A 10,739-nucleotide genomic window follows, 5' to 3' on the forward strand; every position below is an offset into this window, starting at 1 on the left:
TTTTTCCAAGCATCGATGTTCGCTCATTGAGGATGCGTCGTACGAGTTTGTCGCAAATATGCCGATTAGTTATCAGACAGAGAATTCCTAGAGTTCCTAATATTTTCTCTAGATGTAATATCATCGTCAATGAGCATGAATCGGTTTTTCAAACATCGATGATTTTAAAAGCGCTCTAAAAGCTCAATAATCTCGACATAATACTAAGTTCACCTTACTATTTTATACTATAAATACTTCGCAAAATTTACATTATACAACAGCTATTTGGATATTACGTGACTTTACCAAACTCAGAGAAATCAACTTTCTTTATTGCAACAAGATTATTTTACGTTTTAAGTAGTAATGTACGCACTGTGTGTATAAATAATTAAATCCAACTTGAAGGCAATATGTACAAAATAAATATAAGTTCATCGTTTCTGTCTTTTGTTACTCGGACCGCTCTCTTGATCGTCGGTTTGAAAGATAGTCTTTGGCTGTGTTCTCTCATACGCCGGTCGGATCCAATAGGGTTCCTCTTCCGCAATCTTGGCATACTTGAGAATGGCTTCCCTAGGATCCTGGTCGTCTTCTATCCTCTTGCTCAGACCGAGATTTCGTATGACATAAGAACTGAGAGTCCCTCCTGAGGACGCCACTCTGCCACCTTGGCCGGAAGTGATGGGCAGGTCAGGTCGCCTCGACTTGAGGGGATCTAGCCTGTCCTTCTCCATCTGCTTGCGGACCGACTTGGGTCTGTCCTGACGGAACAGAGGAAGCGCATGCGGTGTTATGATTTGCTGTGTGGACATTATCTCGATGTGCTTCTGCTTAGTGTGTGTCTTGACGACGCACAGTTTGGCGCCTCTCATGCTCTTCTTAGGATCGTAGTAGACTTTCACGATGCCGTTGCCGCAGCCAACGAACACTTGATTCAGCTTCGGATGCCACAGAGTCTTGATCACGTGCGAGCCCGTCACAGGGATCTGACTGACCAGGTCGAACGTGGCGCTGTTGTAGAACAATATCCTACCATTCCGCGCTCCCTTGTTCAACGACTCTCCCGTGACTACCATCCTGTCGTTCGGACTGAACATGCAGTCGGTGGTGTTGTAACGCGAGAACAGGTCTTTCGCCACGAAGACCGGTGACTTAAACGTCCGCAGGTCCCAAAGTTTCAGAGTATCGTCGCAGGCGCGGCTGGCCAGCATCTGCTTGACGTAAGAGAAACTCAGGCTGGATATCTCGCTGTGCTGAGCGTGGGCGCCACGCGAGACCAACGAAGGGGTCACGAAGTTCCTCCTCTGATCCCACATCTGAATCGAGCCATCTATGCATCCGCACGCGACCACGGAACCATCTCGGCTGTATGCACAAGCGGTCGGCACAGTCTTCACGCCATTCTGCGCCCTACATCTAATCAAGCTCTTGTGACAGCGCGGACTGTTCAGGTCCCATATCCGACAGGTGCTGTCCTGAGAGCAGGTGAGATACTGTTCTTTTGAAGACGGATGCCAACTGCCGCTGTTCAGGCTGGCAGTGTGACCTTTGGTGCGTGACATGTCTATGAGATATTGGTCACCCTTGACTGTCTCGCACTTCTCGAAGCCGTCCCGGTCGAGGACCTTAGCTTGCGCCGCTCCGGATATCACCAGTATCATGTCGCCGGTCGTTGAATATTGCAGGCACTTGATGGGATGGTTCTCGCAGGGCTGCAGGGTCCGGAAACTTCTCATGGACGAGTCCATACCAGCGAAGTCCCAGAAGCAAACGTCGTAGTCGATGGATCCGGAAGCCAGCCGAGCACCGGAGGGATCCGCGGCGATGGCGGTGACAGCTTTTGTGCCGTGTGTCATCGTCACTTCGTGTGTGCACGGGATCTTGTTCGACGACTCATCATCGGACGACTCGTCATCCTCGTTGTTATCGTCGTCGTCGTCGCTCTCGGCATTTTTTTCTCCTTTCTCATCTGCACCCGAAGTTTTTGCGTCTGAATTGGTAAGCAGCGACAGTGGTATCGGTGGTCCAATCAAGTCACCTTCGTCGTCGCTCTCTTTGCTGTCGTTCTTCTTGGATACCGCACTCTCGTCAGCAGGTTGTTCCTCGTGCTGTTGAAGCGCAACCGCTTTATTCTTTTGGAGAGTCTGTCTGATATTCCGCATCATCTCCTGTACATCAAAAACTCTCGCCTTCTTCGACATCGCAACTACGGGCAACCTTGTTCGATGGTGTCTCGAAGTGTTCTAGGTTGGGTTTGGGAATTTCATTCGCGGTGTGCTTCGTGATTTCAATGGGGAAAGTAGCGGGGGTACTGTGTACCTTCGTACGTTAGTCCGTTCTTTTTAGCTACCGCAATTAGTTAAACTAGCGGCACACGATGCTTGTTTCGGGCTGGATAGAAATACTGCATTCTGATTAGTGCACTTCCGAAAATGGATGATGAATTCACCAATCAAAACGCAGTATTTCCATCCAGCGAACAATTTAACACGAAAACAAACATCGTGTGTCGCTGACTTTGGAGCGAGAAATATATTTTGTCTCGTTCTAAGTTGTTGCACCGGTTCCAGCAGGGATACGTTCGAAAACGTCGCCCGGACTCTTCCTTTCTTCTTATCTCATTCTAGTATCTCTTACTCCAACGGTAGCGGGTGCACCCGAATAATATTTCCGAACGCATCACAATATGGCTAGAAAGAACAGACCACGTGTGTCGATAATTTCCGAACGTTTTACGGGGAATTCATATCTCGATAGAAAAGCAGGAGACAGAAAAACAATTGCTCTGCTACAGCAGTAACTAGAAAAAATTTTATTATAGATTTTATAATATAAAGTTAATTGAATTGGAAATATAAATTATTCGAACCGTAAAATACATTCATACACATGAATTTATTTATTTCAATTTTTTTGGTTTAGCTGCTTTAGCAGCTAGAAGTTGTTGCTTCCTTCTTTCCTGAAGCTTCTTGGTCTTTACAACCGGTGAACTTTTCGGTAAATCAATCTGAAAACAAATTAAATAGTGACAATATTTAAAATTTAACATTACATTTAAAAGTTAATTGTTCGAGAACACAACTAGTAAGATGTACTCACGCCTCGCATCTCCGCCAAAAGAATATCCTTTTCATTCTGATGTTTTTGTGATGTTAAAATTGCAGCGCGTTTCAAGACAGCCGCGTACGGATTAAGACGCAACAGTGCTCGAGTGTTGGTCAACGGGTTAAGTTTTTTAACTTTACGTACCACCTTCTTCCTACATTTACATCATTTTTTCTTAAGTACAACATATATCATGGATAATCATGTGAAATCAAGATTAATTACGTATCAGCTAAATGGTTATAAGATATAATCATTATTCAGCAACACGGACCAAATTAATATCATCATGATTAAGAGATTCTATTGTCTATATATACATACATAAATATATATATATATGTATATCATTCGCATATTTACCTAGGAACTCTCAGAACTTTACGAATTTCTTCAGATTTTAGAAGTCTGGACAAATCTGTATTGGCCATCTTGGGAAATGGCAGATTATATTCCTTCTTAAATTGAGATTCCTTGCGCCAGGTACCATACAAATCGTCTAGTTGTTCGAATGCCGATTTCGTCCAGATAACGAAACGGCCAACATGGCCACCAGGTGCCATTTTCAAAAGGTTCATTTTGTTGACGTTCATCAGATTGACACCAGGTATGTTGCGAAATGCTTTACACATTCCCTAGAAACAAGATTTATACAATTATATTCGTAAGTGATAATTCTACTTTGCCAATCAAATTCGTACTTTGCAAGAAAATCACTTACTTCGTCCTTTCCGTAGACAATCAGTGGTCCACGTCGCTGAATACGTCGGCGATTGCGCATTTTACCTTTTCCTGCGCGGAATCTTTGGGATTTATATACCTAAAATGGGTAATAAATGACACCTTTGTAATATGAATAGCTAGAGTTTAAAAAAAAAATGCATTTAAGTTGGAACAAATTGTGTGGCAAGTCATACCCCTTTCTAGTGAATAAATCACTTAGACAAGAACGCCTGAATACCATTTTTCTCTAGCACCTGTTAGGAGCATCCCAGCTAAAGTTCTTGGCAAAGATGCGGACATTTATTGGTGCACACTCCATAAACATAAATTTGACATTAATTATTAATTTACCTTCTCGACATCATTCCACGCCTTAATACGTCGCAAGAAAATTACTGCTTGCTTCGTTTTATCGTATGTCTCAATTTTATCAGAAACAACTAAAGGAAATTCAGGAACCTCTTGAATCATGTGTCCTGTAATGCATACAAAAAAGCAATATATTAATATATATATATTAGATTTACGATAACTACATAAAATTACAAGTCAATTTATTAGAAAACTAATCGATGCAAATCAGTAACATGGATCGAAAGATTATCATTATTTAAACAGAAGACCAAAATATATGTTCAAGACAAAAATATAAAATATCATTTTTCAAAGAAACGTACCTTTAGATTGAACAAGTGCAGGTACACCAGAAGCAGCAATGGCAGAGACAAGGGCATAACGCTTCTGATTGATGTTGATACAACGGTGCCAACGACGCCACGTTTTGGTAGGCGCATACATGTGTCCACCTCTACACATGTTTCCAAAAGCACCCTGTCCAGAACGATGAGTACCACCTCCACGTACACGAGGTATACGTGCTACGGCACGTCCAGTGCCCCATGACTCAGCAGAAGTTTGATGGCCTAGGAAATAAAGCTATATGTAATTTTATAGTCAACATAGCGCATAGATAATCAAATGTTATTAGAATCAATCATCAGTTGTAGGTTATAAGGACTAATCACTGTTCATTCAGAAACACGGACCATATTATCATCATACGATTTAAAGATATTACATTCGATTTGTCTTATAAATGAATTCACAATCTGAGATTATATATGCTGTTGAATACGTACCAGCTTCTTTAGAGACACAATAAGGTTGTCTACTGTTCTTGGACACTTGTTGGTGAACAAAGTTCACAATATCAGGTCGAATTGGAGCTTTAAAAATAGAAGGCAGGGAAATAGTGTCACCTGATACTTCATTTTTGTCAGTATAGACTGTTATAAGTGGTCGTGCTGTTGATAAGGACTAAGGAAAGGAATATATATAAATTAGAATATATATATATATATATATATACATGTGTGTGTGTGTGTATGTGTGTGTACACATATATGTATGTATTCATATATATATATTCACACATATATATGTATTATATATATATATATATAATCAGCTATATATTATATTGAATAAATCTATTTTTTTATAGCTACATTCTATCATCTTATGTATTTAATCATCTCAATATTTTTATTTTATTTTTTCTTTTCCACGAAATATCAAATATTTTATTTAAGTATAGACAATGCATTGTAGTACAAGCTATGTTCTCTTTGAGTATTTACACAACCATTATTCCTTTTGTTTCCTTGTTTCAGACAGCTATAGAGTAAGTCTGTCCAAGTAGGGTTCTTAGGTTTCGAAATTTAGTCAAGAATAATAAATTAAAATCGAAATGTATCAGGTCTGCTACTCTGAACTTTCTTTTATCAATAAAGATGTCTCAAATGTGATTTTCCAGCCAATCAGACGGTTTCTAATGCAGCTTTTAGAAGCAATTTTAACAATAAAAGAACGTTCAGAATACGGGCCTAGATGTTGCAAGGTGGGTTAAAGTGTAACACGTGGTCGAAAAAGAAAACTATCACTTTTATATCGAAATATTTTTAAGCAAGCGTTAAATAAAAAACAGAGCAAATCACGGCGGTTCAAGTGCAATGTTTACATACAGAAAATCCAAATTTCTTACCATTTTGTAATCTTTCTAGAACTTCTCTGCGAGGCGTTGAAACTCTCGACCCAACATATAGCTGCAACAACCCTCACGGACTCTCGCCAAGTGCCGGGAACTTCCTTTCCAGGAAGTGAGAACAAAAAGGAACAGAAAAATGTCTCATATGCGCAGTATGTCTTAAGCATGTTCGTTCATTAAGGATGCGCCGTAGGTTTGTCGGATCCGCCAATTGGTTGTCGGATAGAGAATTCCTAAAATTCCTAACATTTTTCTAAATGTAATACTACCCTCAATGAGCGAATATCGATGTTCTTCAAACCCCTACTACTTACTACCAGCGCGAGTTCTGATTGGCTGCTGTTTTTCTGCTTTTCTGTTAAAGTGTGAATTCTCCCTTACATTTCGACTTAACCTAACTCGGTTTCGCGCTCATCGAAACATTTAGTCGTTTGTAAAAAGTGCATGTTTTTTCGGTAATTCTGTCTGGATACGAAGTAAAATGAATTTTAAAACTAATCAGAAAATAATGTGGACTATGCTGGAGCTGCATGGACTTTTGGAAGCCGATGATTCTTGTGTGCATTTCAAGAATACCAAGAAGCATCTTGCGTTACATCCATTCCATTTAAAAGACCTGCAGCGAGCTTTAAATGAGATTCTGATGTCTATGATAAATACTTACGATACAGAGTACGTGATATACATAAATACATTTGTCTCGCATATATTTTATAATATACTTAAGTTATAGGCCAGTTTCCTGAACTTTCTTTCGATTAAAAGTATCTTTAAAAGTGGCTTAGGAACTACTTGATTGGTTGAGAAACCACATTTAAGGTATTTTTATGGATAAAAGAAAGTTCAAAATATAGGCCACAATCTCTTACATTTATTATGCTTCATTATTCGTTTCCAAATGTTAATTAAATTTTAACGTACAATTTAGAAATTTGGAAACAAAAGAAGAATTGAAAACACAATTGCTATAATAAAAGTTTTTGTTATTACTTTTATCATATTTATGTTTCATACTCATATGATATTTCAGATATAAAAAATAAGAATATATTCGCAATAGTACTATTCTAGTAGTATTCTTAATAAGATCCAATGTTTTATTTTAGACTGAAAGGATTTCTACTATCATACAAGAAACCTAAATTACTGAGTAATCTTGGAAGGATATTCTACGACAGCTGTTTCATTCATGTTGACATCGAAGCAGACTTTTATCTGTTCTGCCCAAAAGTTGGATGTTCTCTAAAAGGTATATAAGTTACATTTCAATTTTTTTAATTATCGCTAAGTATAGATTTATTGTCTTTTCATTCACTTTATTTATAGGCATAGTGAACAAAAAGGGATTGGATCATATTGTATTACTGATACACAAAGTATTCACCGTTACTATTCCAAAACCAGATAACGAGGAAGAGGAATGGCTAGGTAACACTGTGGAAATTGGTCAGGAAGTAAAATGTTGTGTGACTCATATAGACAGAAGTACCAAACTTCCCTCCATCTGTGCCACTTTAAATACCGATTATTTGCAAGGCTGCAGACTGCCAGAAACATTTAATAATATAGATAATGCAAGCACCAATGTTAAACTTAATACGAATGGCATTGAGGGGACCACTAATGGATTAAATATTACTATATCGAAGGACAGTGTTGTTTTTAACACAGAAAATGTCAAAATAAAAATTGAAAATCCCGACCCAGAGGCACATACAGAGGACAATATTGAATCAAGCTATCAATCGCAAATTAATAATGATGATACGGACACATGTAATAATTCGAATTTAAATGAATATACAGAGTCACGTAAGAGAAAGAAAAGGGAATATTCTGAAACAGACACTTCAACTTACGAGCCAGAGAGGAAAAAGAAAAAGAAACATTCAAAAAAATCTAGAGAATCTGACTTAGAATCGATGCATATGACAGTGAATGAGGAAAATATAATTAATGACACCGCAAATATTGGACATCACATAAAATGCACAAAAGAGGAACAACAGGATAATAAAAAACGTAAAGAAGAAGAACAACAGGATAACAAAAAACGTAAAGTAGAAGAACAACAGGATAACAAAAAACGTAAAAAGAGTAAGAAAATGATTGTGGTAATGTCTGATTCGGAACCAGAAGATCACATTGTTAAAATTAAAGAGGAAAAACCTGATCCAATTATTGACAAAATAATCGGCAAAAGTTTGAAAAATCACAAGCCATCCAGTTACGAGGTTATAAACACACCAAATTTAGATGAGCATATGGAAACAGACGTATATATAAAAACAGAAGATTCCGATAAAGAGAAAAAGAAGAAATCAAAGAAACGCCAGAAAACGTCAAGAAACACAGATTCGGAATCTGAGTTTAGAATTAAAAGTGAAAATAAGATAATCAATAATATTTCCAAAACGAACAAATACAATGATGAAGATGTAAAAGATGGAGAGCAGGCCAGGCATACGAAGTACAATGCAGTAGAGTCGGATGTTTCCTCAAATATCTCCGATCCTGACCATGTATCTAGAAAACCAAAAAAAAGCAAGAAATCGTCCAAGGCGTCGCCAGATTTAAAATCGAAATATCATGTTAAAATAAAAGAAGAAGAAGAGGATTGATCTGGATGCTGAACTCATATCGTGTAATATGCATATAGAATTTTAAAAAAGTGGTAACATTACAGGGTAATGTGAATTCTTTTGATATAGCAAGGCAACAATTTATAAAAATCTTCCCTTTATCTGTCGCAGTTGTAACGCAACTTTGCAATGATTGTGCACAAAACATTCACTATTTCTACTCCAAGACCGGATAAAGAATAGAAATGGCTAGGAGACACTATGGATGTTGGTCAAAAAGTCAAGTGACTCACATAAACGGAAATACCAAACTGTTGGCTGTACAAAACAATAATATCGATAACAAGGATAACATTATTAAAATTAACAACTTGACACTAAGGAGATGGCAGATAGATCGAACAACTGCATCCAAGAATGGTCCTAATTTCAACAGAAACTCACGTCAATATGAGAATCGAGAAAAACCTGATTCAGATGCAGATAGAAAAATTCATAGTAACGTAATGTATACGTTATTGCAAATAAAATATGTAGTAATAACAACAATATGAAAGAACCGCAGTACGTAGACGTGTTAATAATAGTTAACAATAGTTAACAGTTAACAATCCGAGCTTTAAACGCCCGTACAAGCCCGACTTGCAGAAACACGACAATTACAACGTGTACATAAAAATTAATTTGTAATGATGTTACAAATAATGCATTTTTTTCAATTCTGTTTTATTTTAACATCGGGCCATAAGTTACACTAGGATGCGTAATGTTATTCACATTATATTCCTTACTGTGTATGTCATATTCTCTATATATTTCTCGATGTTATATTTTCATAAGTTTAAACTGTACATTACGTGAAAGTGAAACTCGTAAAATCGCTAAACGGTATTCGAACCGTATAAATCGATTGTAAAGCGAAATACAAATTTAAAATAGGACTTCAACTATACATGTACAGACACTATACATGTACACTATACTATACATGTTGTTTTCCTATTTTGTAATACAAATAAAATGTACATAATCCAGAGATCGATCGGTGTGCGTGACAGGCAGAAGTTACCCTTTGTACATTCTGTGAATTAAAAGATTTTATTTTCAAGTCCATTCATGTGTATATAATTTATAACTGTTCTTTTTTTAGCGTTCCGTTGGCAATTGACGATCGTATTTCCGCTATATTTCAAGAGAAAGACAAGACATATAGATCCATATTCTTACTACTTATCGATAAAAATGGCTGAAGAACCATCTGATTAGCTGAGAAGCCATTCAAGGCACTTTTATCGATAAAAGTGAATTCAGAATACGGACCGATAGATTCTGTGAGGACAGCTGATCGTTTTCTGCTACTTTCGTTCAACTACCAATGTTCGTGAGTCAGAGCAATAAAAAATAGGAGATGCTCTCTCTCAGTTCGCATCAAGACTTTTTCTCAACACCCGATGGTCTTTTTCCTGTACGAATATCCTTACAATTTAATTAGGTACACTTAAAACGTGTCGTATAGCGCGTACACGCATGTTACATATTTACACGTATGTCAATTTTTTACTAAAACGTACTTATCGTCCGCACCACTGTCACTATTGTGATCCTCCAGGGTGTCTACTACCTGGAATCTTTTATGAGTGGGAAATATTAAGAACTTTGCACAATAAATATATTCATTTGCAAGATCCAGCAAGAAATGAATATTCATATCGATGTAATTTAGACTTCATCGACGTCGATTCGATGGTTCATTTCTCGCTGAGAATACATTTAAAAATATTTTCATTTTACCTGAAATTTTTAACAAATTATTTGGAAAATCAGAGAATTCTAAGGGAACTTTTTTTTCGGATTTGAGTAGACACTCTGTTTTCGAAGAGGGGGAAGGAAGAGGGGATTTCATCGTTCGTTCGTCGCTTTGCCGTTGTACACGAGTCATCTTGCCGCATAAACGTCTCTCGTTTGAAAATATTCAGGACAACGGGTGGTCTTATATATACATACATATACATATATATATATATACATATATATATATATATATATATATATGGGTCATTCCATGTGAAAGGGGTACGACGCTCAAAAATTAGATTTGATCGAAACCTATGGCAATCGGTAGTACTATTTTACAAAACATTTGTCGAATTTTTTTGGATTTTTTGACCCACACCATGAGCTTCTATGGCTGTCATAAAATTCAAATTTTTGCTTCGACTACCAGTTTCTTAATTCTCGTCGTCGTCGTCGTGCCAATAAAAAAAATCTGAAACCATTGTAACTTTATAGCATTTTTC

General features: G+C 37.3%; 3 protein-coding genes across 6 annotated transcripts; 1 reads left to right on the top strand and 2 right to left on the bottom strand.

Annotated features, from left to right (window-relative positions):
* Positions 1-292: 292 nt before the first annotated feature.
* Positions 293-2,276, bottom strand: LOC106747151 (gastrulation defective protein 1 homolog). Its single transcript, XM_014624487.1, has one exon. It carries the CDS (start codon positions 2,184-2,186, stop codon positions 417-419), a length of 1,770 nt encoding a protein of 589 aa, XP_014479973.1. The 5' UTR covers positions 2,187-2,276; the 3' UTR covers positions 293-416.
* Positions 2,277-2,782: 506 nt separating this feature from the next.
* Positions 2,783-5,995, bottom strand: LOC106747152 (60S ribosomal protein L4-like). Its single transcript, XM_014624488.1, has 8 exons — positions 5,858-5,995; positions 4,953-5,130; positions 4,491-4,736; positions 4,165-4,289; positions 3,812-3,910; positions 3,454-3,725; positions 3,085-3,244; positions 2,783-2,992 (listed from the first exon to the last, which is right to left on the bottom strand). The coding sequence occupies exons 1-8, from the start codon at positions 5,858-5,860 to the stop codon at positions 2,885-2,887; spliced, it is 1,191 nt and encodes a 396-aa protein (XP_014479974.1). The 5' UTR covers positions 5,861-5,995; the 3' UTR covers positions 2,783-2,884.
* A 221-nt stretch (positions 5,996-6,216) lies between these two features.
* On the top strand, positions 6,217-9,806 carry LOC106747171 (DNA-directed RNA polymerase I subunit RPA43-like). Of its 4 annotated transcripts, none has more exons than XR_001374638.1 (4): positions 6,217-6,532; positions 6,967-7,109; positions 7,187-8,547; positions 8,614-9,806. XR_001374638.1 is itself a non-coding variant. In XM_014624519.1 (4 exons), the coding sequence occupies exons 1-3, from the start codon at positions 6,342-6,344 to the stop codon at positions 8,479-8,481; spliced, it is 1,629 nt and encodes a 542-aa protein (XP_014480005.1). In that variant the 5' UTR covers positions 6,217-6,341; the 3' UTR covers positions 8,482-8,504; positions 8,614-9,806. The 4 variants fall into 4 exon arrangements, 2 of the variants coding, with proteins under 2 accessions (XP_014480005.1, XP_014480004.1); XR_001374639.1 differs by having other exon boundaries at positions 7,187-8,534; XM_014624519.1 differs by having other exon boundaries at positions 7,187-8,504.
* The last annotated feature ends 933 nt before the right edge of the window (positions 9,807-10,739 follow it).

The sequence above is a fragment of the Dinoponera quadriceps genome, unplaced genomic scaffold, assembly GCF_001313825.1.
Source record: "Dinoponera quadriceps isolate SergipeBrazil2010 unplaced genomic scaffold, ASM131382v1 scaffold2157, whole genome shotgun sequence".
Classification (NCBI taxonomy): Eukaryota; Metazoa; Arthropoda; class Insecta; order Hymenoptera; family Formicidae; genus Dinoponera; species Dinoponera quadriceps.

What these genes read in the sequence shown, in the direction of transcription:
- LOC106747151 (XM_014624487.1), bottom strand. Translation starts at nt 2,186, where the DNA reads ATGTCGAAGAAGGCGAGAGTTTTTGATGTACAGGAGATGATGCGGAAT.
- LOC106747152 (XM_014624488.1), bottom strand. An exon ending in TTGTCTACGGAAAGGACGAA is followed by an intron (nt 3,726 to 3,811) that starts GTAAGTGATTTT and finishes TCTTGTTTCTAG; the next exon opens with GGAATGTGTAAAGCATTTCG. An exon ending in TTTTGGCGGAGATGCGAGGC is followed by an intron (nt 2,993 to 3,084) that starts GTGAGTACATCT and finishes ATTTGTTTTCAG; the next exon opens with ATTGATTTACCGAAAAGTTC.
- LOC106747171 (XM_014624518.1), top strand. Translation starts at nt 6,342, where the DNA reads ATGAATTTTAAAACTAATCAGAAAATAATGTGGACTATGCTGGAGCTG. An exon ending in ATAAATACTTACGATACAGA is followed by an intron (nt 6,533 to 6,966) that starts GTACGTGATATA and finishes GTTTTATTTTAG; the next exon opens with ACTGAAAGGATTTCTACTAT. An exon ending in AGTTGGATGTTCTCTAAAAG is followed by an intron (nt 7,110 to 7,186) that starts GTATATAAGTTA and finishes CTTTATTTATAG; the next exon opens with GCATAGTGAACAAAAAGGGA.